The sequence below is a fragment of the Marmota flaviventris genome, chromosome 13 (assembly GCF_047511675.1).
Source record: "Marmota flaviventris isolate mMarFla1 chromosome 13, mMarFla1.hap1, whole genome shotgun sequence".
NCBI classification, from domain to species: domain Eukaryota; kingdom Metazoa; phylum Chordata; class Mammalia; order Rodentia; family Sciuridae; genus Marmota; species Marmota flaviventris.
Genome location: NC_092510.1, coordinates 34,142,995 through 34,168,592, shown reverse-complemented (window position 1 = coordinate 34,168,592; position 25,598 = coordinate 34,142,995). Strand labels below are relative to the sequence as shown.

At 36.9% G+C, this 25,598-nt stretch overlaps 1 protein-coding gene across 1 annotated transcript in view; it reads left to right on the top strand.

The window, feature by feature from the left end:
• The window catches only part of Mamdc2 (MAM domain containing 2), a 168,895-nt gene extending 149,327 nt beyond the window's left edge, over positions 1 to 19,568 (top strand). Inside the window, exons 12-14 of the mRNA XM_027940136.2 lie at positions 9,790 to 10,049; positions 18,393 to 18,477; positions 18,619 to 19,568. Coding sequence (XP_027795937.1) covers positions 9,790 to 10,049; positions 18,393 to 18,477; positions 18,619 to 18,683 — 410 coding nt within the window. The 3' untranslated portion in view covers positions 18,684 to 19,568. The remainder of the gene's footprint in view (positions 1 to 9,789; positions 10,050 to 18,392; positions 18,478 to 18,618) is intronic.
• The last annotated feature ends 6,030 nt before the right edge of the window (positions 19,569 to 25,598 follow it).

Sequence of the window (25,598 nt, the reverse complement as noted above, 5' to 3'; positions counted from 1 at the left end):
AAGCACCCACTATACATTATACACTAAATAATGCACAAATGCCTCAGAATTTTAACAAGTAAAGCAATAATGCTGAAATTCTAGAGATGATGGAACTACACAGGACAGCTAGCTGCCCTTGGGAGTGTCTCAAAGGATGAGTTGGAGTTCATCAGGAATGATCAGGAATAAGGAAGCATTTCAGGATGAGGGAAAAGCAGGTGTGAGATTAGGAACCATTGAGCAGTGGGACAGCTTTTAGGGACTCTAAGTAATCTTACTTGGCTGGCATGTAATATACTGTCAGCCAGGATTCCCAAGAAAGTGGGGTCTAAAATGTAAACTTGTAGGAGATTTGGAGACAGGATTCCAAGAAGCAGAATGCTCCTTTTACAAAGGCTGTAAATCAAGAAAAGAAGAAGAGCTGAAATAAGGATGAATTCTTGATGTGGCCACTACTATGTCCAACAGGCTGCTTGATTCTTGCAGAAACATCTAAGAAGCTGTGTTTCAATATATCTCACAACCACCAATTAGGGTGAGAAAGGGAAAAGTGTTTGTCCATAGACTTGTATCCCCCATTGGCCAGAGGTATGTGTCCACTCAGCATTGACTTCCTAAGCCTCTCTCATTTCTGGGTGGCATTCTCATGGGTGCTAAGTGATCCAGGAATGACTGCAGAAGCCACTGCCTTGAAGACTGAACACAGTGGCACTTGGCTTGGGCCCAAGAAAAGGCATCTATTAGGCTGCATCTCAGTGGATTCTATCTTTTCAATTCCTGTCCTTAAAGCCTGTCAATCTACACTTGGAAAAACACATCCAAGGGGGAAAATAAAAGAAAGAGGAGAGGCATTCAAAGCTGTTTTATAGATAATTGCATTAGATGGTCAGTCAATATATGTCCATTAAATAAAAAGAAAAGCCACACTACAAAAATGTCAGGCTATCGTGTGTCTGTCAGAATCAATACATCATCTCAGGTTAAAGAAAGACAAGCCCTGGGAATAGAGTACTTCAGTTAAATGTCATACAGGTCAAACAACTCCAATTATCCAGAAATGGAGCTTTTGGGAAGTTCCACATTTATTCTTCCCCTCCCAGTGGTTGCTCAACTACTGTTCTCTGCAGATGTCTTAGTTGTAGAGTGTTTCGTTTTCAAGTCTATCACATAGTAGGAGAGATAGGATGGAATGAGGGCAAGTGAGAGGTCACTGGTCTTTCCAAGATTCAATCATTTTTCTTGAACAAGCAGTCTTGAATTGCTGCAAGCCTTCAGTTAATTCTTGGAGCTCTATAAAAGTTGATTTTGGCAATTTTTGCTAGTGCTTTCATTACTTTTATGGAGGAGCAGATTTTTAGAAGTTTTTATGCCACTGTTCCAAAAGCTGCATCCTGCCCACCCCCAACCCCCATCCATATTTTGCTTTTTAATAGATTCAAGTTCTTTGGTAAAATTCTCCATCTTACCATCTATTTTCTTAAACATATGTGTGTGTGTGTGTGTGTGTATTTTTCAGTGCTAGCGCTGAACCCAGTGCCTCATGTATGCTAAACAAGCACTCTACCACTGAGCTACACCCTAAGCCCCTCGAACATATTACTAAATACTGATATTATTAAATCATTAGCCATAATTATTTTACAGTCTTTGTGTAACAACTATATACGTAGGATACCTGTTTCCTTCATATGGAGTTTGGTTCCCTTATACCTGCTTCTTAAAATGTCTGATAAATGTGTTTGGATACTAGACATCATGGATGAAAATTATAGAACCCAGAGAGAATGCAGCCTACTCTCAAATAGACAACTAGAATGAAGTCGTCCCTTCAGTCCAACCAGAATTGAGTCAACTTACGGTAGTGCTGCACTTCTGTTTTGCTGGGTCTACCTCTAGTTCTCTCTACACCCCAGATATAGTCTCCCAAACTAAACTCTGGAGTTTAGTTAGGGGCTGTCCTCCCTAGTCTGTCTCAAAACTTCAATTTTTGCCTCCTTAGCTGGAGTGAGATGTGTGATATGCATTTGTCTTCTTGACTCTTGCTCTCTGCCAGTTAAAATTTGGTAAATGCCTCAAAGGAAGGTTTTCAAGTGATGAGCTCTCTTTTCTGTCCCTCTTCTCACAAAACTTGGCCCTGTAAGCCCTGGATGCTTTGGCAGCCCCTAGACTCCTGTTATTGTTCTCTCAACCCACTGAGAGTAGTTGGTTTCTCTGTTCCTTGGCAGGTGCTCTCTACTCAGCCTCTGAGGTCAGTCCCCACCGTCTCAAAGCAGCCCACAGAATGCTGAACTAATTTTGTTGACCTTCTGTTTTCTCTTGAATATTGGTTCCTCCAGTGCTTGCTGCTTGGAAAGCTCTCAGCTTCAAAAGAGATTCCCTCCTCCATCCCACCAAAACAACAACAACAACAAAACTACTCATTTTTTTCTTTAAGTTTTCTTGGTGGAGTATAAACATCCTACATGTTACTCAGAGAACTGAAGGGGCTGTCACTGGTATTTCACTTTTTAGTATCACTTATTTAACATGATTCTTTTACTCAAAATTTGAAGGCATTTGCTCATTCTGTGGTACAAGCCAACCAATCACAGTATTTGAATCATTTCAAATCTTTGTGTCTCTGCCCTCTTACAACTGTATTCTTTTGCTGATATTTTCTGACTATTCTACCCAAGGTCTTGCGGTATCTGAGATTATGTGTTCTGTTCTTTGGCAAGGAGTGATAGGACAATGTTAAAATTTACACAGCCTTTGGCTATAAACTGCCTAAGAGACTATGGGGGACAATTATGTTATAGAAAAACATTTTTCAATGATAATTGTTAAAGCATGGTAAGAGAGATTTCATTCAGGACCACAACAGGTCTAGGGACCACTACTGTAGGATTTTTGCCTTGGAGGAGAGAGATTAGGCTTAACTTTGAATGTAGCATGAGCAGGTGGCAATTTAGAACTAAGGTGCTATATGGAGGGGTTCAATGAATGGAAAATTACTCAAAGGAAACATCAAGAGTAAGGTGAATTCTGGTTAAATGGAACTAACAGGATTCTTGCCGAAGGCAGACATGGGATATGGTAGAAGATGAGGCATTTGATCACTTGTGCTGTGTGATCAAATGTCAATATTGGGATGTGGGGGAATCCTGACTTAGTGTTCTTGATAAAACTGGACTTTATAAGGAAGTATACGGAAATGCCTAGGAAAAGATTTAGAAGGCTGACTGAAGTTTAGACAAGCAAAGAATCCATATCAACTATCAGAGTAATAAAGTACTGCAAATGACTATTTTTTATTCAGTTAGCACAGAAATGACTTTGACAATTACTTCATATTTTTAAAAAAGTTACTTATTGCCAGGTATAGTAGCAAGCATCTTAAAGCCAGCTACTCCAGAGGCTGAGGCAGGAGGATAGCAAATTCAAAGCCAGGGTGGGCAACTTAGAGAGATCCTGTCTCAAAACTAAAATAAAAAGGGATAGATATGTGGACTAATGGTAGAGTGCCCCTGGGTTCAATTTCCAGGACTGCAAATTGTAGTAAATGTAATGTCATTTAGGTGAATATCATTGAAATTTCTCTTTAACAGGTGATTTATCCTGAAATAATAATAATAATAAAACTTTTTGACTCAACAAATTAATAATGGTTAATAGATTTTTAGGATGCAGAGGTAGACAGGACCTCATACATCAGCTAAGGAAACATTCTCATTTGAAATATTACTGAAGTCCATTCAACAGAGTTTTAATAATTATCTGCTTGGAACCTGAGAAACAAGAAGCTTGCCCATGATCAAATGTACACTTTAAACAATAATGAAATTATATCTGAAAAGATTTCCTATTGCCTGCATTGTTGACTTATTGAATTTAGTCCTAACAACTTTTCTATACCCCCTTTTCAAATAAAGGCAACAAAATAATGGCGGATTAAAAAGTGGCAGAACTTCGTATTCTACACATTAGTGAGACAATAGACTCAAACTCTGGACGAGCAACACAGCATCTTTCTCCCTAATAATTATAGTTCATTTGTTTGGCATTGGTGACCAGAGGGTTCTTTTTGAGTTAATGTCATGCATTCTGAGACTTTCAAAGGATACACCTGTAGCTGTAGACAGATGCTACCTTTTCAGTTCCCATCCTTACGGTGTGTGAATTTCCACCTGAAAGAATACATGCAAGGGGAAAAAAGAAAGGGGAGAAGTACATAAGTTGTTTTACAGATAACTACATTAGAGGTTCAGTCAATATAGACCCATTAAATAAAAAGAGAAGTTCAGAAAAGCCACACTGCAAAAATGTCAGGTTACTGTGTGTGTGTATCAGAATCAATACATCATCAGATGTAGCAATTCCAAGGTGATCACAGTTCCTGACATACTAAAGGGATGATGCAATTAAGTTTTCCAAATTCTAGGATATAGCATGGTATAGTTTAGTGGTCAGACCATAAACAGCTGCCTCTACCCCGCTGTCTGCAGAACACAATTGCATAACAGCTCTTAGCCTCAGTATCCCACATATATAAAACAACAATAAGTAATATCCTGTTAATCTCTTAAGATTGCAATAATTAATACATTATGTTTATGAAGAGACTTGATAATATATAAGTTCAACTAAAACGAATGGTATTATTATTTTTACAATTAGTGAATCTTTTATGAAACCTGGTGTTTATCTCTGTAATGCTTTCCTGGAGTCATTGTTTTGTCACTGATGCTTTTTTAAAATAGAAAATCATGGCCTCTGACCCCTAGTAAAATTGCTTAGTAGAAATCAAAAGACATTACAACAATGTTTCCCAAATTGCGTTACCATGAGGTAACTCAAGTGATAATAATATGAATATTTTAAACATTAGAAGTAATATTCATGTATAAGAAAAATACATGAGCAGTACATCAAAACCATTATTTCACAGATTTATGGGTAAATTTTTGTTTTTATGCTTATATGAAGTTTCCTATTTAGATCAATGTATTTAAGCAATGAAAAATAGAATCTATTTAAAGAAAAAAGTTAATAACAGCACAGGTAGTAAGTACTGTTGTATGGGTAGACAAGAAATAATATGAAGGTGTTATTTATATGACTAATTTTGAGAAACACCCGATGAACAAGTCATTCTAGTATAATAACCACAAAGACAAATGATAATAATGCCTAGTCCCACCATTTGACTCCTATTAAACTAAGAAAAACATTTGAAGCAGTAGAAGTGACTTGCATCAAGGTGGGATGGACTTTGAAGGATTTGTCAATCCAGGTCCTGTCACCATCTACTTGAGCAACTCTATCCTGTGAAAGAGAAAGTTTCCTGACATAGGTACTATTTATTTACAAGATGATAATGCCAAGTCTTATCAAACTTCCTGAGGTTTCATTGGACATTGCAATTTTATTAACATTTGTCTGATGCCACAGTGTCAGAATTCTTTGTAAACTTTTTTGGTTTTTGGTTGACCTGAATTTTATAGGGATTTTTTAACCAAATGACAGTAGAACAAATAAACCAACAGATAACTACCCATTTCTATGAGAAAACGACTTCAGTCGTCACGATTCCTAGCCCACTGAGTCCCCAGTGAGCAGAACAGATTGTCATCCGGCCGTCCCCCACCCCACTACCTCCCAGAAAAGCAGCTCTGCGTCATTTTCTTAACAATTTCAGAGAAAGAGACACCATCACTTTCTTATGTGGTGCTGTTCAGTGTTTTGATAGATCTTCCTTATTTCTGGAAACTAAATTTTCTTCCAGCTTGCTACCAAGTAAAGGCAGGAGTCTTCTTCGTTTCCAAGAACACTCCTTTCTTGTGTGAAATATCAATAATACAAAAATATCAGAGAATTAAATTTATAAAAATGTGCTGTTAGGCAAAAGAAAATCAAAACTAAGTATTTAATGTGGTTTTTTTTATTTTTAATGCAACTGAATTATAATAGCAGTCTATCTCAAATCCTTGTCATATAAGAATTTTGGCATTGAGACATGCAGCAGTTTTGACATTGAGACCTGCAGTAATGCTACCCAACTGGTCTATAGCCATCTGATGAATTAGCTCCAGATCTTCAAAAGCTCCAGTGTCCTTCATTCTTTTCATAACTAATCTTATCATGCTAGTTTCTGATATTATCAGATCTTACACAGAGAAGGCTTCTTTGATAAGCCTTTTTAAAAATTGTCATAAAATATGCATAACATTTATCGTTTTAACCATTTTTCAGCATACAGTTCAGTGGTGTTAAGTACATTCACATTGTTCTGCAACCATCACCACCATCTGTCTCCCAACTTCTTTTCACTTTTCCAGACTGGAAATCCATACCCATTAAACATCTTGTTTATGACAAGATTTTAAAATGAGTCAAAAGTAAAGAATAACCTTAGAGAAACACCTTTAGCAGTTATTTCCCCAGAGCATTGGTGTCTTTGGGCCCTGATTATGAGTCTCTTCCAGCTTACTGAATGCGGTTAGCTGTTCATTCCTCAGAGCCTCTTCACTTAGGCCACTGGGGTTTCTTCCCAGCCCTGCAAGAGAGAGTCATGATCCTGAAGGAACAGCTGCTTCGAAGTTCAGGATTATGGATCTGTTTAGTGTCTGTTCATCTCAACACATCACAGTTGCCATGCAAAAAAACAGATGGGACCCTGATCTTTCAGTAGATCCACTGGAACACCCATCTTGAATGTTGAACAATGACCCACAGAGAGAAAGTCATTTGTTTTCTCCAGTTAATAATCCCTTTCACAGGCTGGAATCTTTCATGTGCAGGAACACAGGAGCTGCTGGGATTTCCTGGCTTCCCTCCACAGCTTTTGTTTGCTGAAACAGAGCTTGAAGCTGTAATGGGGTAAAGCTTATCAACACACAGGACTTTTCTCTGCTTTTGGAACATATGCGAGGTGGATTGCCCCTCCATAAAGCTCTGGTGTTTTTGTTTTTTGTTTTCTGGGGAAAAGAAATATCATATGCAGGTCAAAAAGAAAAAAAATTGTAGTCTCAAGGCATTATTTGTGCATGAGAGGGCAAAGTCTGATCAGTTGACAAATTTGTTAAAATTATTTTTAGGTATAGATGTTGGTCTAGATTGCTCTAAATCAGAATTGCCTTATACATAAATCCTTAAAATATAAACTATATCTTGAAGAATATTTGCAAAGGCCGACACTATTCAAGAAAACTAGACTGGTGTCAGTGCCCCAGCAAGGGACTCCCATTGGGACATAATCTTTGCCGTCCAAAAGCAGCAGTTACCCAGGTCAAATGGTAGAGATTTTCTTTTGTATTTCATGGTACACAGGGATCTCTGGAATTGGAAACCTTAGCTAATAGCTTCTAGCTCAAAACCAAGACTCAGAGGTGAATGAACAGAAAGTATTATAGACCTCAGTAATCACATCTGTGGAGGTGTGTATGGTCCAAAAAACAGGGGATGGGATGGAGGAAGCTGCTCCCTTTCAAGGCTGAATGAATGAGGGTATTATACTCACCAAGGCAGGAATTCAATCAAATGATCCTAGAGGTGATTGAGAGTTTTCCAGTCTTCCAGGAACTCAGAATAACCTGTTAAGACCCCATATTGTGATTACTGGGTGTGCACTGCCCTCATCACTAAAGGAAAGACAATTCTGGGTCACCTGTCTCTCTGTTATGTGTGTTCATTTAAAAAAAACATCTCACATGGTGTGGAACTAATTTACTAATTTGAGGACAACTGAACTCATTTTGGGCAACTTAGTGACATCCTGTCTCAAAAAAAAAAAAAAAAAATTTAAAGGGCTGTGGATGTAACTCAGAGGCAGAACATTCCTGGATCCAGTTCCCAGTACCACCAATAAGAGAAAGGCAGGGAGAAAGAGAGGAAAAGCTTGAATTTGTTCTAGTTTTGCCTTGGAGAGTCCAAATCAAGTGTGTGTCTCCTTCCAAGGACCTCTCACATTAGGAGTGCACTTGGTGAAGCCAAGTGTTCTAGACTTTTTTTTTTTTTTTGGTGGTGGTGGTACTGGGGATTGAACCTGGGACCTTGTGCATGTGAGGCAAGCACTCTACCAACTGAGCTATATCCCCAGCACCACATGTTCTAGAAATGGTTGAACTGGTTTATGGCTTAGAGCTGTGAAAAAACTGCATTCATTCACCCATCAGCAAATATTTTCAAGCATCTGCCATGTTCCATTTCCAAACATTGTTACATGACAGTGAACTAAACAGGAAAAATCTCTGCCTTAGTGTGTTCTAGAGGAGGAAGGCAGATAAACATTAAAGATAAGAAAATTACATAGGATGTTATGAGGCAAATATATGCTATGGAAAACATAATAAATTAAGATGTAGGGGATGAGGAAATAGCATTTTTTTGCAATTTTTAATATTGTAGTCAGAACAGGCATAATTGAAAAGGTAATATCTGAGCAAAGACTTAAAGGAGGTGACCGAGTAAAACATGAGAACTGTGGGAGGATCCAGGATTAGCACATACAAAGGTCCTGAGGTGGCATCTCTAGGGAAAGCAGGGTACAGCAACTGGAGTAAGGAGAAAGGTAAGTCAGTGAAAGGTGGTGAGAGTCAGCAAGGTTACAAGAATGGATGCCAGATTGTCCAGGCTCCTAAAGACAATCCTAACTGAGGACCTCAGCTTTTAACTCTGAAAAGCTGAACCAAGGGAAGGTTTGAACAGAGGCATAGCAAGATTTACCTTTTGTTTTAGAAGGATCACTATGGATACTGTGTTGAGATTGGACTGTAAGGGGTGATGATAAAAACAGGCCGATTTTTGTGGCCAGAAAGCTTTTGCATTAGTCCAAGGGAAAAATGATAGTAATTTGGACTGGGGCAGTAGCGGCAGTGAGAAGAGAGGTGACTGGCTTCTGAACATATTTCAAAGGTAGAGCCAATGGGAATCCCTTATGTGGAAAGTGGTACATGACTCACAGGTTTGGGGCTGAGCAACTATAAGGGTGGAGTAGGTTTTAAGGTGAGGCTGTGTCTTAGTCTGTTTGGGCCACTCTAACAAATTATTATAGACTGAGCAGCTTACAAACAACAGAAATTTACTTATCACAGTTCTGGAAGCTGAGAAGTTTAAGATCAAGGTGCCAGTAGATCTGGTGTCTAGGAAGGACCTGTTTCTTCATAGATGGCCATCTTCTCTCTTAATCCCCACTTGACGGAAGAGATGAGAGAATCTCTGGAGTCTCTTATAAAGGCACTAATACCATTCATGGGAGCATTGCCCTCATGACCTCTGTGTTTCCTCCTCTGGATATCACCTGGGGAGTTAGTATTTCAACAGATGAATTGGGGGAAAACAAACATTTAGAATATTGTCCATGAATTAGTTAGCTAAATGTCGATGTGCTAATCATATTTGTGATATAACATTCATATGTTAATTACCCCCTGCCAATTAAACTGAATTATAAATTATTCAGTTAAAAATTATTTTATGGCAAGTCACAGTGGTGCATGCCTGTAATCCCAGATAGGAGGATTGCAAGTTCAAGACCAGCCCCAACAACTTAGTGAGGCTTCAGCAGCTTAATGAGAACCTGTTTCAAATTAAAAAAGGACTGGGGATGTAGCTCAGTGATAAAATGCCCCTGGGTCACCCCCCCCCCATAATATCATTTTATGGTCTAATTCTTTTAGCATATTTATTCTTCTAGAATATACATTCTCCAGAATATAAAACCCATTCTCAGTACGGCAGTGAAGTTGTCCATTTTTCCAGGTACACTACAAAAGAAGAAAATGTGATTTGTGTCCTTTTTAACAATACCCGCTTTGCATTTCTCTCAAGGCTACTACATGTACATCGAGGCCTCCCATATGGTGTATGGACAAAAAGCACATCTCCAGTCCAAGCCTCTGCGAGGCATCCCTGGAAAACACTGCTTGACCTTCTTCTACCACATGTATGGAGCAGGGACTGGCCTGCTGAGTGTTTACTTGAAGAAAGAAGAAGACAGTGAAGAGTCGCTTTTATGGAGAAGAAGAGGTGAACAGAGCATTTCCTGGCTCCGAGCACTGATTGAGTACAGCTGTATGCAGCAACACCAGGTAAGCCAAAAGAGATAAGATTCAAGCAGGGAAAACATGCATGTAAGCTTCTGATGTTTCTCCTTTTTCTCATTATCAAAGAGAATATTTTGTCCTTTCTCAAGGTCATAGATAAAGGGAAGATTCGTTTAAGAGTAAACGTAATTAGCCTCTATGTTGATTAAATCTATGAAGTGAATGAGAAATTAGACAGGGAGAGAAAGCTTAGCATAAAGTGATTTTTTCTGCAATTCAATCATGAAAGTGTATCTATTTTTATCTTAGTACATTATGAATGTCAAGTATATTTTCATGTGTCCTATAAACCTCCAAAACGAAATCTCCTTTCCTTCTAAATATGGTGTTGCCTAATTAGTTGTTGCAGCTGCATCTTTTATTCATCTACCCACATGCATGTAAGGGTTTTGTTTTAAGCTTCTATTTAAGAGTATGTATGGTCCAGAATAAGTGTTTTTAAGCCTCTGATCCTATAAGTGGATTGATATGAAAGAAACTGAGCCTTGATTTCAAGCCCTGGGTCTCCCTCTAGGTCCTCTCGTGTGCTAAAGAAGACTTCTGTTCTAGGTGATCTTGATCATAAAGGAGTCTGGGCAGCAATGGGAAAAAGCCTTTTAAATTCTAATAGATGGGGCTGGGCAGCCAGTCTCTGCTAGAGAGCAGCAACTGCCTTTTGACAGCCCCCAATTTTACCTGACTACCATGAGAACCCCAGAAAACATTGAGGAAATAACTTCCAGATACCTAATTGTTCTTAAAATTGCTGTGTAGAATTCTCAAGTGTAACTTCCAACTAAGCCCCCAGCTTCTTCTCCCTCCTTGCTTCTGACTAATAAACCTCCTGGACCAGCACTCTAGCTTAGCCATTAGCCTGCTCAAATTCCAAATCTTCCCGGGAAGAGGAATCCAAAATAAGGGTTTAATTTTGTTACCACCTTACAGCAAAAAATAATTTTTTACAGATCTAAAGGAATTTCAGAAGCTCAGGTGGCCAGGTTGTAATGCCATCCGGTGTGCTGCATTGTTAAAGAACAAATGACAGAAGGAAGATGGGCCATTATTCAAGAAAGGCCCAATTAGCTCAGCATGGATAAACTGTCTAGAAACTTGGTAAAGAATAACAGTTCTATGAATAATATTGATGGTGATATAATGTCTATTACAGAAGGAAATAGGTTGCTCAGGAACTTAATTGACCATCCTTCAGAGATGATGGATCAATTTTGTTAGGCTACTAGCATTCATACTTCTATCCTTACCACATGTTTTTTGAAGTGTGATCCGGGTATCAGCAGCATCAGCAATAACTAAAATGCAAGTTCACCTGAAATACGAATTTCCATATTGTGGGGCCGGGCTCCAAATTCCTTAATAGGACACCCATAGCACAAGAGTTAATAACAAGAATCAACAAATGGGACTTACTCAAACTAAAAAGTTTTTTTCTCAGCAAGAGAAACAATTAGAGAGGTAAATAGGGAGCCTACATCCTGGGAACAAATTTTTACTCCTCACACTTCAGATAGAGCCCTAATATCCAGAGTATACAAAGAAATCAAAAAATTAAACAATAAGAAAACAAATAACCCAATCAACAAATGGGCCAAGGACCTGAACAGACACTTCTCAGAGGAGGACATACAATCAATCAACAAGTACATGAAAAAATGCTCACCATCTCTAGCAGTCAGAGAAATGCAAATCAAAACCACCCTAAGATACCATCTCACTCCAGTAAGATTGGCAGCCATTACGAAGTCAAACAACAAGTGCTGGCGAGGATATGGGGAAAGGGGTACACTTGTACATTGCTGGTGGGACTGAAAATTGGTGCGGCCAATTTGGAAAGCAGTATGGAGATTCCTTGGAAAGCTGGGAATGGAACCACCATTTGACCCAGCTATTCCCCTTCTTGGACTATTCCCTAAAGACCTTAAAAGAGCGTACTATAGGGACACTGCTACAACAATGTTCATAGCAGCACAATTCACAATAGCTAGACTGTGGAACCAACCTAGATGCCCTTCAATAGATGAATGGATAAAAAATAATGTGGCATTTATACACAATGGAGTATTACTCTGCACTAAAAAATGACAAAATCTTGGAATTTGCAGGGAAATGGATGGCATTGGAGCAGATTATGCTAAGTGAAGCTAGCCAATCCCTAAAAAACAAATGCCAAATGTCTTCTTTGATATAAGGAGAACAACTAAGAACAGAGTAGGGACGAAGAGCATGAGAAGAAGATTAACATTAAACAGGGATGAGAGGTGGGAGGGAAAGGGAGAGAGAAGGGAAATTGCATGAAATGGAAGGAGACCCTCATTGTTATACAAAATTACATATAAGAGGAAGTGAGGGGAAAGGGGAAAAAAAACAAGGGAGAGAAATGAAGTACAGTAGATGGGGTAGAGAGAGACAATGGGAGGGGAGGGGAGGGGAGGGGGGATAGTAGAGGATAGGAAAGGCAGCAGAATACAACAGACACTAGTATGGCAGTATGTAAAAACGTGTATGTGTAACCGATGTGATTCTGCAATCTGTATATGGGGTAAAAATGGGAGTTCATAACCCACTTGAATCAAATGTATGAAATATGATATGTCAAGAGCTTTGTAATGTTTTGAACAACTAATAAAAAAAATTTTAAAAAGGAAGGAAGGAAGGCAAATTTAAGTTGAAATACCAAGAATAGAAGGATCTGTTATTACCCATATCTTTATAAAAGCAAAAACCTGGCCCTAAAAAAAAAAAGAAATGCAAATTTCCAGGCTCCACCTCAGAAGTACTGAATCAAAAACTTGGGAATTTCTGGGACTCCAAAAATCTGTTTTAATAAGATGTCCACATGATTCTGATGCATGCAAAAGATAGAGAATCTCTATGCTGAATTAAATGAATCTGGATCTTTAGGGATGGTACCCAAGCTCTGACTGAAACTCCTCCTCCTCCTCCTCCTCCTCCTTCTTTTTTCATTCCAATGCTGCATTGCAAAATGCTCCAAGCCCTCATGCATGCTAGGCAAGTGCTCTACACTGAACTATACCTGCCAGTCCAGCATTGATATTTTCAAAACTCCCAAGTTATATTGATATACAAGTACTGTAAGATTTAAGTTCTGGAAAATAGGAAATTTTCCCACATCTAACTCTGGAGGTCAGGCACAGGGCCTTGCACATAAACCTGCTGGTAGCTTGTCCCTTTAAATGTGTATGTGTGTGTGTGTGTGTGTGTGCGCGCACAGGGGTGGGGGGCAGACAAACAGAGAGATGGGGTGGCATCTTGGGGTATTCGAGTTCAAAGGGTATCAAATGACCCTAGAGATTTTCAGCTCACAGTCTGGAAGCAAGACTCCAGACTGACCCACTTGGCTTAGAATGGAACAGATTTGAATCTTCTCTGGACTTAGTGATTCCCTCAGGAATCCCAGACGACTGCAGGGAAACTGGGCTGAACTAGGTGCTCCAAAGCATCCTAGGGTCTAATGAAATGCAAATACGCATGTGCACATAGAGTAGCCATCTTCTGTATGTTGGGCACTTGCAATGCTGTTATACATACATTCCTTCCATTGATCCTATAGCTCCATTTTGCAGATGGGGAAGAGTAAATGTTGGTAGGTGGCCAGGCAAGAATTGAACCCAGATCTGCCTAGTTCTATAAGGCACTGTTCTGTACTTCCTGCCTTCACAGAATTTCCAAAATATCATCATTGCCTTAAGGTCACAAGCTCTGAGTGATCATGGAGAAATTTTTATCCTTTATGAGATCATTCATACATTTTCAAAATGAGAAAATAATTCCCGCCTTGCTGACATTACCACAGATGGAATTGGAGTCAAGTGAGATTATTTGTGTGAAGGGGCTTTGTAAACATGATCATATCATATTATAAAAGGTAATATTCCTATTTCTCAAACTATATTCCCTCTCAAATTTCCCTAGTTTCTAATTCATATTATCATAATAGAATTGGTATTCTTAACAGCTATATTAGGCATCCAGACTGAGTTCCAGTAGTTTGGGGGTAAAATATCTCATTTTTAATAAATATTTTTTGGCCACTTGTTGTTCTGTGCTAAAGATTCTACAATAAATAGAACATATAAATTTCTTGTCTCTTTGGAGTTTATATTCTAGTAGGATACAGGTAAAAAAAAATGTAAGCCCAAAATATATAATGTAGCACCAGGTGACAGTAAGTCAAGTTGAACTCCTGGAAATAGAGTAGAATGACGATTCCATGAGGCATGGTAGGCAGGGGGACGGAAAAGAATGAGAAGTCCTTAGTCAAAGGTTACAAAATTTCCAGCAGATAGGAGGAATAATTTTAGTGATCTGTTTGCACAGTAGGGTGGCTATATAATCAATAGTAACATATTGCATATCTCAAAATAAGAGAGTAAATTTCAAAGGTCTCACTGCAAAAAAAAAAGTATACAGCAAATATGTTAATCTTCTTGATTTGATCATTCCAAAATGTATGCATATATTAAAATATATTGTTCCCTGAGAAGGCATGCAATGATGATCTGTCCATGAATAATAATATGAAGGGCTGGGATATAGCAATGGTAGAGCACTTACTAGCATGCATGAGGCTCTGAGTTCAATCCCCACCACTGCACAATAAAATAAAATAATATTAATTTAAAGCAGAGGAGGAGAAGGAGACCAAACCAATCAGGTAACAAAGTCAAAGGGCTTTAAAATAATCATGGAAGTCCTTGGAGGGTATGGCAAAGAGTTTGAAATTATTTCAAGAGCAATAGGTAGCTGTAAGATGCCTTTATGGTAATAGAATCTGAATTATATTTTTGAAACAATCACTCCAGCTACTGTGTGAAAAGTATACTTGGTAGCTGGGGTGAGATGTCATCAGAAGCTTCCAGGACAACATAAGTATAGAATGTGGAGTTTTAGACAGAGAAGAGTCAAGATGACTTTAAAGTTTTGGGCCTGAGCAATTGCTACAGTGAATGTCTATGCTATTTATGGAGATAAGGAAAGCTAGGGAGAGTACATCTGGAGGAGTAAGAACAGTTGTGTGGATGAGAGAAGTTGATAGGTTTTGTTTATATTGGACATGTTAAGTTTCTTATGTCTGTTAGAAATCCAAGTGGATGTGTCAAGTAAACAGTAGATACGAGACTGGAGTTCAAGGAAGAAAATGGAGCTAAAGGAAGTAAATGTGCACATCATGAGTGAAGCCAGACAGGTGTAGTTTTTAAGAGTCCTATTGCATTGCTGCCACTTGAGACTGTTCCCTTTGGGGTAAATATATGGGTGGCCTCCCAAAAACGGGCCAGTCTTCAGATTATCATTGTAGAGGAAATACATCAAATGACAAATTTTTCATCACGCTCCTTCCTAAGGGATTTATTAAGGAGCTAAGCAAAACCTGACTCACTATTGATCAAAAACACAAACTCATTTCATCTCCTTTGGATTCCCTGATTATTATTTCCCTCTGCTTTCGGGTGTTTTCCTCTGTTGTTTCTTAAATTTTGTTGTCATTGAAACAAAGTGTTGGACAAATTCTCAGCTCACTGAAGTATTTACATCAGTCTTATTGTTAATTATACTGCCTAACATTTACTAGGGATTCCTTTGTGCCAGGTACTCAGTTGAGAGCCTAGTCTCCAAATAATTTTGTTCATAATTCCTATCATCTTGGTAATTTTCCCCCGTTCCCCTACACCAAAAGAAATACCTAATGGTTCAATTTATTAATTACCTAAGTCCAAATAACTTCATATGTATTTATGTTCTGATAACTTATTTGTTAAAAAAAATACTTAAATTAAAAGAAAAAATATTTTATCTAATTCTTAAATTACCTCAATTATTTATTAATAGCATATATATACCTGTCAGGCATTGCACAACTTCTCAAACTTTGAAAGCAGATTATTATGCCACCTTCATTTAATGTTCTACACTGATTTTTACATAATGCTTCCTTTAATTATAGCATCTTCCAAAACCATAAAGATAAGATGTTATCTATAAAGATAAGATATTATCAAAGGGAATATAGATCAATCTAATGTTGAATCTTTGAATGACCATGAACTAGTAGTTCATACAGTGTCTGCTACTTGTTGAATATTGCTGTGTTTCCCATTAAATTTCAAAATATCCCAGAGCACTCCTGTGAATGTACTTGAGTGTGTCTGCCCCACAATTTGAGTACCAAGGAAATATGTTATTTAATACTATATTCATTGTGTTTATTCTATAAATAAATATTTGTTCATTAGCTGCTACCAGATAGATTTTGTTAGTTCTAAAGCACAAAGATATGTTAAGTGAATCTCATCATCAGTGTAGGGAAAAAAAGAGAGAGAGATACTCCTACATATCTATAAATATAACAGTGAAATCAGTGGTGTAAAATTGTCATCACTGAAGTGTTAAGAAAATTCAAAGGAGAGGGTCATATGAAATCAAGATTTTGGCAAAATCACATATTATTCAGAATATAATTTCATCAAAATTTGTCTGTTGCATTTTTCACTGCAGACTCAGAGGTCAAAAAACAGATTTTGTTGTTCAGAAAACCAAAATGTTTATTAACTTCATTTATATGTCCTCCCATCTAAATGTGTTAGGACATTTCTCCACCTTGTCTTGCCATTTATACGGATTCTTGTTTAGGGTTGTGTTTCAACGACTGTTCTCTAGAGAAACAGAACCAAACAGAGAAACAGATGGGAAGGGATTTATCATTTAGGAATTGGCTCGTGCAATTACAGAGGTTGAAAATCCCCAATGATACATCATCTGCAAGTTAGAGGACCAGGAAACCATAGCTTAATCCAAATCTGAAGCCTGAAAACTAAAGGAGCCAGTAGTATAACTCTTAGACTGAGGCAGAAGGCCTGAAAACCTGGGAGGCTGCTAGTGTAAGCCTCAGAGTCCAAAAGCCTGAAAGCCTGGGCTTCTGATGTCCAAAGGCAGCAGAAGATGGGTGTCCCAGATCCAGAAGAAAGAATGAATCTATTTTTTGTTCTATCTGAGCCTTCAATAGATTGGATGTTGCTGACCCACACTGGGTAAGGGTATATTCTTCTTACTTAGTCCACTGATTCAAATGCCAATTTAGAAACAGTCTGACAGACATACCCAGAAATAATGCTTTACCAAATATCTGGGTATCTTTACCCCAGTCAAGTTGACATTCAAAATTAACCAGCACAGCTTATGTCCTTAGAATTCTTATTGATCATTGGTTTGCTTTGTCTGTCACTAAAGCTATTTTAAGTCATTAATTTCAAAAACATGTTAATTATTCAATTTATATTCTTATTTAATTTAAAGAGGTTTAATGAAATTAGTTTAAGGGCATTCTTTTTTAATTTAATTTAAATCATTAACTAGTCCAATGAGAAGTCATTTGTTCATAAAATGAGTAGAGCAAATATGTCTTATGAACAATTTTCATTACCCACAAATCTTCTTGAAGTAATGAATGGTTTATTAACCATTGTTGGGGGCAACCTTAGATCTAGTAATCTATTTTTCCTAGAACAAGAAAATTTGATCAGTTATTTTCTGCTCAGACTCTAAAGTCATGACATTGTTCCCTCTTCTCCTTGATCTGTGTCTTTGATAGTTGGTATTTTACATGATAAATGAACCATTCTATTTTGGTAAATTTAATTATTATGCTTTTCTGTTTATAAGTGTGTATATACAGTCATATTAAGTCTTTTTGTAAAGTACCAGTATCAAAGGAAGATTTATGGAGAGCCTAAGGAAATTTAAGCTTCAGGGCCTCTCACTTTCATAGGCCATGTGGGTGCTGGGAGGTTCTAGAAATAGAGTGTTCTAAATGGGAAGAGGGACCCAAGTAAGCACTGGGAAGCATTTTTTGGTAAGCATTTCTGGGGAAGAAAGGGATCAGAGCCAAGTGTGATGGCACATGCCTGTAATCCCAGGGACTCAGAGGCTAAAGCAGAAGAATGGCAAGTTCAAGGCCAACCTGGGCAAATTAGTGAGACCCTATTTCAAATTTAAAAGGCAGCATGGGAGTAGGGGGCCCCTGGGGATGTAGCTCAGTGGTAGAGCCCCCATGGGTTCAATCCCCAATGCCAAAAGAAGGGGGGTGGTGAGCATGGGATCTGAATCTCCAAGGGTCCAGTAATTTATTGAAAATGTCTTTAAATTCCAAATAAACTAAAGTACCTAAATTTGAATTTGTAATTTTGTACCATTTTCCTTATAGAGGGCCCTAAGAACTACCTATGCCTTTAGACCCACAAAACTTGAACTTTCCCTGACCAACATAGTTATATCAGGATTACTCTATTTCTAAATTCAAATTCAATTATTTTTCAGATAATTTTTGAAGCCATTCGGGGAACATCAATAAGAAGTGATATTGCTATTGATGATGTTAAATTTCAGGCAGGACCCTGTACAGGTAATAATATGTTCCCAGTTATAGAAGCTTGATTGAAAAAAGATTTTGCAATATACTCTTAAATGATAAAACTACAATTTAATGTTGTTTTTCTATAATAAGCAGAAAAAAACATTTTTGTCTATATGTCTTTCCTGACAGAAGTGGAAGATACAACTCAACAATCATCAGGATATTCTGAGGATTTAAATGCAATTGAGTATTAAAATGTGATCTGATTTGGATTAATTAGACAAAAGTTGTACCTCTCTTCAATCAAAATGAAAATGAAACAAATGAATACTGGACGGTCTTAATCATTTTATAAGTTATAAGATGACTTCAGAGCAATCCTTTTCATTACTTTTGCAAAAAAATACTGACTCAGGGCTTTTTATTTTTTTCCTTGCATTTGACAACTGTTACTAGGAGTACAGGCTATTGGTTTTGAATAGATCATTCATCTTAATTTTGGTACCAGTTAAAAATACAAATGTGCTTATAGTTATTTTAAAGTATTCAAATAAAGGGCACAATCAAAATGAGTGTGCTCACTTAAATCTGCATTCAGTGAATGTATTGAGAGAATAGGTTTTGTGGGGTTTTATTTGAATTTCAAGTAGATCATCAACATTTTTAAAGTAAATAATGTGTGGTATCAGTAATATCTGCAGAATGAATGCAGTTTTCCATGGAAACAAGTTAGACAGGAAAAATGAAGTCTTATTTTCTATGTTTTATTCATAGAAATGGAGCATTAATTTTTAATATTTTTCACCATATGTGATAACAAAGGATCTTTCTTGAAATCCCAGGGCAAGTCAGTATTAATTAATGCTGTATAAGTTGCTACCTTCTTTTTTCTCCCTTTAAACTACCTTTGAAAGTCACCATGAGCACATGGATAGAAATTGCACTCTTTTTTTAATAAAGCAAGCTTGAAATTTTTTATGTACACACATCCAATAATTTTTATAAATTTGTTCAACAATTTGACTGATTTTTGTAACAAACGTTTTGGTAAGATTTTGAGTAATATGAATTCAATCAGATATACTAAACTACTGCTTTTTATTTACCTGATTGGAAAATTGTATATATATATATATATATATATATGTTTGTGTATTGATACAGCTGTTGTGAAATTATAAATTACCTAATAAAAGATCATTTGAAAAATCTTTGATTAGTAATTGACTCATTTCTGCCGCTGGCTGGCTGCAGCAAACTAGCCGGCTGCAGCAAACTAGCCGGGGGGGGGGGGGGGTGGGGGGGTGACGAACAATTTGTGTACATTGATACAGCAGGAGTAGGAGCCATTTATTGCAGGACAGGAGCAGTATTTATACATTCCACACAGCTTATCTAATTAACATAAACTAGATACATCAGTCAACCAATCAGGAATCTCCACACTTAATGGCTTGCTGGTGTTACTTCACAAACCACTCCCTTTGGCATTTTCCCAGGCACCATCCAGACTTGTTTACGAACTCTAACATTCCCCTGGCAAAATGCCAGGTGTTATTTTGACTTGTTTACAGACTCTAACAATTTCTATATTATTTTTCTTTATCAGAATATCTTCATTATGTAACTGCACTTTCTAATTTGAATCTCTATTCTGCCACAATTAAATGTTTTTAAGTTTTTATAGTGACATAAGTATTGCATCAATGATATAATAATTAATTTTTTAAAGAGTGGGGTTTTGTTGTTGTTGTTGTTGTTTTGACTGTAGTAGCAATTGAGCCCAGTGCCTCATGCAGCTAGACAAGTGCTCTACCACTAAGCTCTGTCCCCAGACCAAGAGTGTTTTATTTTGCATAAGGAATCTCAAATTTTCTCCAAAATTTATCTCAAATATACTCTATAAGAGTAAGAATTCTTGCTGTTTTATTTTTCCATTCTTAGTACCCAGGAAGATATATGATATTTAGTAGGTTCTGAGAAAAAAGACATTGTTTTATGAATGAATGAATGAGTTTAATCTTTCTGTGATCCCTCAAGATGTAAATATTGGCTCTTTTCACAGATAAGAAAACAATATCAAACAGTAAAGAAATTACTTAAGATGCCACAGCTGTAAAGTGGAATAACTTAAGACTCAGCCCTTATAGCTTTGAGTGTCTAAAAGTTCATTACTTACATGGAGTTGAGAGGTTTTTCCACTCAAGAGCATCAAAACCCTTACACTGGTCTATTCAGAATATTATACCGCTCTTATTGTCACATTACTTGGAAAGCAAAAAAATATTGAACCATGCAAAATAAATATCACGAGGTTTATGGAGAAAATAAATTTATTTTATAATAAAACAAAATTCAATGGATCAACTCCTTTCTACTCATAATGATTAATTAGCCATGGGTAGAATCTCTAAACAAAGTGGAAACTTTGGGGAAAATTTCAAGATGTTGACCAATTTAATTCCACATTAGGTTGCATAATTCCCTCAAAGCATTAGTTCTGTCCAAAGTTATAATTATGTTTGCTGAATAAAGAAATGTGGATCAGGTCTCAAAGACCTAACAGGTGTATCTGGATGCTTAGCAAGAAGTTTATAATCTGTACTAAATGAATGAAGTCATTCCCTAGCCTTCTTTTTTTATTATTTTATGTTTTATTTTAATTTGTTATATATGTCAGAAGAAAGCATTACAATTCTTATTACACATATACAGCACAATTTTTCATATCTCTGGTTGTACATAAAGTATAGTCACACCATTTGTGTCTTCATACATGTACTTAGGGTAATGATATCCATCTCATTCCACTGTCTTTCCTACCCCCCTACCTGCTCCCTTCCACTCCCTCCCCTTTGCCCTATCTAGAGTTCATTTAATCCTCACATGCACCCCACCACCACCACATTATGAATCAACATCCTTAAATCAGAGAAAACATTCATCATGTTTTAGGATTGGTGAACTTCACTTAGCATTATATTCTCCAACTTCATTCATTTACCTGCAAATACCATGATTTTATTTTCATTTAATGCTGAGTAATATTCCATTGTGTGTGTGTGTATGTATATATATATATATATATGTGATATATATATATATATCACATTTTCTTTATCCATTCATCTACTGAATGGCATCTAGGTTGGTTCCACAGTTTAGCTATTGTGAATTGTGCTGCTATAAACATTAATGTGGCTGTGTACCTGTAGTATGCTGTTTTTAAGTCCATTGGATAAAGACCGAGGAGTGGGACAGCTGGGCCAAATGGTGGTTCCATTCCCAGTTTTCCAAGGATTCTCCATACTTGCTTTCCATATTGGCTGCATCAATTTGCAGTCCCACCAGCAACGTATGAGTGTGCCTTTTTCCCCACATCCCCGCCAACACTTATTGTTGTCTGTGTTCTTAATAGCTGCCATTCTGACTAGAGTGAGATGAAATCTTAGAATAATTTGATTTGCATTTCCCTAATTGCTAAAGATATTGAATATTTTTTCATATATTTGTTGATTGATTGTATATCTTCTTCTGAGAAGTGTCTGTTCAGTTCCTTGGCCCATTTATTGATTGGGTTATTTGCTTTTTTGATGTTAAGATTTTTGGGTTCTTTATATTTCCTAGAGATTAGTGCTGTATCTGATGTGCGTGTGGTAAAAATTTGTTCCCAATTAGTAGGCTTTCTATTCACCTGATTGTTTCTTCTGCTGAGAAGAAGCTTGTTAGTTTGAATCCATCCCATTTATTGATTCTTGTGCTATAGGAGTCTTATTATTATTCTTGCACTTTTAGAAGTCTTATTACGGAAGTTAGGGCCTAATTTGACATGATGGAGATTTGTTCCTACTTTTTCTTCTAATAGATGCAGTGTTTAATTCCCAGGTCCCTGATCCACTTTAAATTGAGTTTTGTGCATGGTGTGAAATGGGGGTTTAATTTCATTTTATTGCATATGGATTTCCAATTTTCCTAGCACCATTTGTTGAAGAGGCTATCTTTTCCCCAATGTACGTTGTTTGTCTAACATAAGATAACTGTAATTATGAGGGTTAGTCTCTGTGTCCTCTATTCTGTACCATTGGTCTACCAGTCTGTTTGGTGCCAATACCATCTGTTTTTGTTACTATTTCCTCAGCCTTCTTGATAAATCCATAGTAATTATCCTTCAGCTATGATGTGTTGAATACTTACTATTTTCTGATACTGTGCAAAGAGCTTCATATGAATTCATTCATTTAATCCTGGCAACAGCCCATGAAGAAGATAATAGTGATAGTTCCATATTACAAGCAGGGAAACTAAATTTATCTGAGATCAGGAGTTGATGTAGGGCCTGGATTTGAACATAGGTCTGTTGCACTCCCAAACCTGTGTTCTGATCAGAACCTGCCAGCTCTCCTACCAACTGCATCCTCAATATAGCTTTAAAATCCAGCCAAAGGTCCCAAGACTCCCTCTTTCAAGAGGATTTACAGGCTATCAAAATTGCTCTAAACTTCATCAAACTAAGAATACTATTTGGGATATGAGCTTTAACAGTTGGGGAAAAATAAGTGGGAGTTGGAGTGCTAAGTATTGACTTAGGGCAGAAAAGAAAGGTAATTTTAAAAAAAAAATATTTATTTTTTAGTTATAGGTGAACACAATGTCTTTATTTTACCTTATATGTTGCCGAGGATCGAACCCAGTGCCTCATACATGTTAAGTGAGCCCTCTACCTCTGAGCCACAACCCCAGCCCGAAAGAGATAATTCTCGCTACCTGTTGCTAAGAAACAACCTGACATTTGTAGAAGAGAAAAGAGAAGGTAGAAAGTGAGCTCATTATCTCATCTTCGATCGTCTATGCTCCTTCTGCAGAATTCAATTTTTTGATGGTTGTCTTCCCTTTCCAGGTTGCTCTTGGCATTCATCTTAACTATATTTTACCTGGATGAAAATATGGATGGATGGTAAAGCACTGTATAATTTACGTAGGTTTAGAAATGCCTGAGGAGAAGGTATACTAGTTAATAGGTACTGCTTAACAATTTAAGTCTATGTTTGCATTTCTTTCTATTCTCAGCAGCATCTAAATATTCAAGTGCTTCAAATAGAAACTGCTTTCTCACACAGATTTCTTTCTGTCCTATAATTTGCTATCTGAGTTGGAGATTATGTATAGAAGGGAAGGAAGAAGATACTGAGAATATAGTGCTTCAGATGCAGGTTCTGGCTTAATATGGAAGAAGAAAGGGTGCAAAAAAAAATTTTGTTTGTTTTTGTGGCACAGGGGTTCAAACCCAGGGCTTTGCACATGCTAGACAAGTACTCTACCATTGAGCTTCAACCCCAGCCCCCAAAGATTTCTTGAAAAATTTATGTTGAGCATTTTACCAAACATGGAGATTGCAAAGTTGCTCACAGATTAACAAGGGAAAAAAAATAAAAATATAAGCTAATCAGCACAATTCTGCGTGTTAAATACACTGTGGTCATATGCACAGGAAGCTATGGAAAGACCTAGAAGGGGCAGCTGACCCAGGAGGGCAAGGTAATTTCCTGGTGGCAGTCTGGGAAAAGCAAAGAGAACCAGCAGAGACCGATTATACCCGTGTTGCGGATTCCCTGATGTTTTCTTCTCTCACTCTGAGGGTTGAGAACTGGGCTTCTTGTTTTCTCCTTCCCATGCAAGAGACACATTTTCCATATAACTTAACCAGAACTGGAAAAGAAATGAGTTTTCATAACTGCTGATGCTAATGTTCCTGCATTTTCAATGTGTGGATTACTGTAAGAGGAAACAAAGAATGTTGATTAAGTACATGGTTTCTGAATTCAGGTTGTCTCTGATTAAATCTCATAACTGTGTAAGTGAAAGCAAGTCATTTAGACATCCTCTCTTTTTCCTTATCTGCATAATGGAGCAAATATTTGTACCTACTTCTTAAGGTTACTATAAAGTTTAAATCAGAAACATACATCCAAGCACTTAGAATAGCCTCCGACAAACAAAAGCCATTCTAGTTTATATTTTAAAGTTTCAGTGAAATTTCAGATAAATCCCAGTTATTTTTATGTATTCTTTTTCTACAAAGAAATTGTGAGTTTATAGTGCCATCTTAAGGATAAAGCAACCATATAATCTTGTCATTTTTATCGGTTTTTTTTCTTTATTACTAGCAGTATCAGACTCATTTTACTCAGTAGTTGGGCAATATATTCCTCTTTGTTCTTCCTACTCTAGCTATTGCCAACGTTTCTTCTGTACAACCCACTTACCCCTAGCAAGATTTATCATGCTAAATCCAACTTCCTGTTTATATCTTCTCAAGAATGTTCACTTATTTAGAGGGGTAAAAAAATGAAAACATAATAAAAGCCAATATTATTTGGAAAAGCAAGTAGATTTTTAAGAGGCAAATTATGTTTGTGTGTGTGTGTGTGTGTGTGTGCGCGTGTGTGTGTGTCTGTGTGTAGTGTCAGTGAAAAATATCAGTCGAAAGGCAAACAATCAATTAGAATATCTAATAGAACTGGTGAACTGAACAGGAATATAAGGTAATAAACCAAAATGCAATACAGAGGAATGAAGAAGTGAAAAAAAAAAAAAATATATATATATATATATATATATATATATATATTTTTACCATACGATTTATTTTTTTTAGTTTTTTTTAGTAGTCATACATGACAGCAGAATGTATTTTGACATATAATACATACATGAGAAGTGAAAAATATTAAAAAGAGAAAGAATAAAAGCCCAATGTATTAAAATAAGAATTCCAGAAAGATAGAATGGGAGAAAGTAATTATTCAAAGGGAGAATATTTGCTACTATTTCAGAATTGGTTATAGATGAAAATAATCAAGATCACAAAGTTCAAGTAATTCTGAGAGCTATAAATAAAAATCAGTCCATGCCTAGAAAGTTATTATGAAATTATAGGATATCAAAACAGATTTTAAGTTCAACTAAGATGAAAAGATGGATGAACTATAAGAGAATAAAAAATGAATAAAATTAAATATATCAATAATAAAGTATCAAAAGAGGGCTGGGGATATAGCTCAGTTGGTAGAGTGCTTGCCTTGCATGCACAAGGCCCTGGGTTCAATCCCCAGCACTACATAAATAAATAAAGTATCAAAAGACAAAATTACAACAAAGGTTTAAAGATT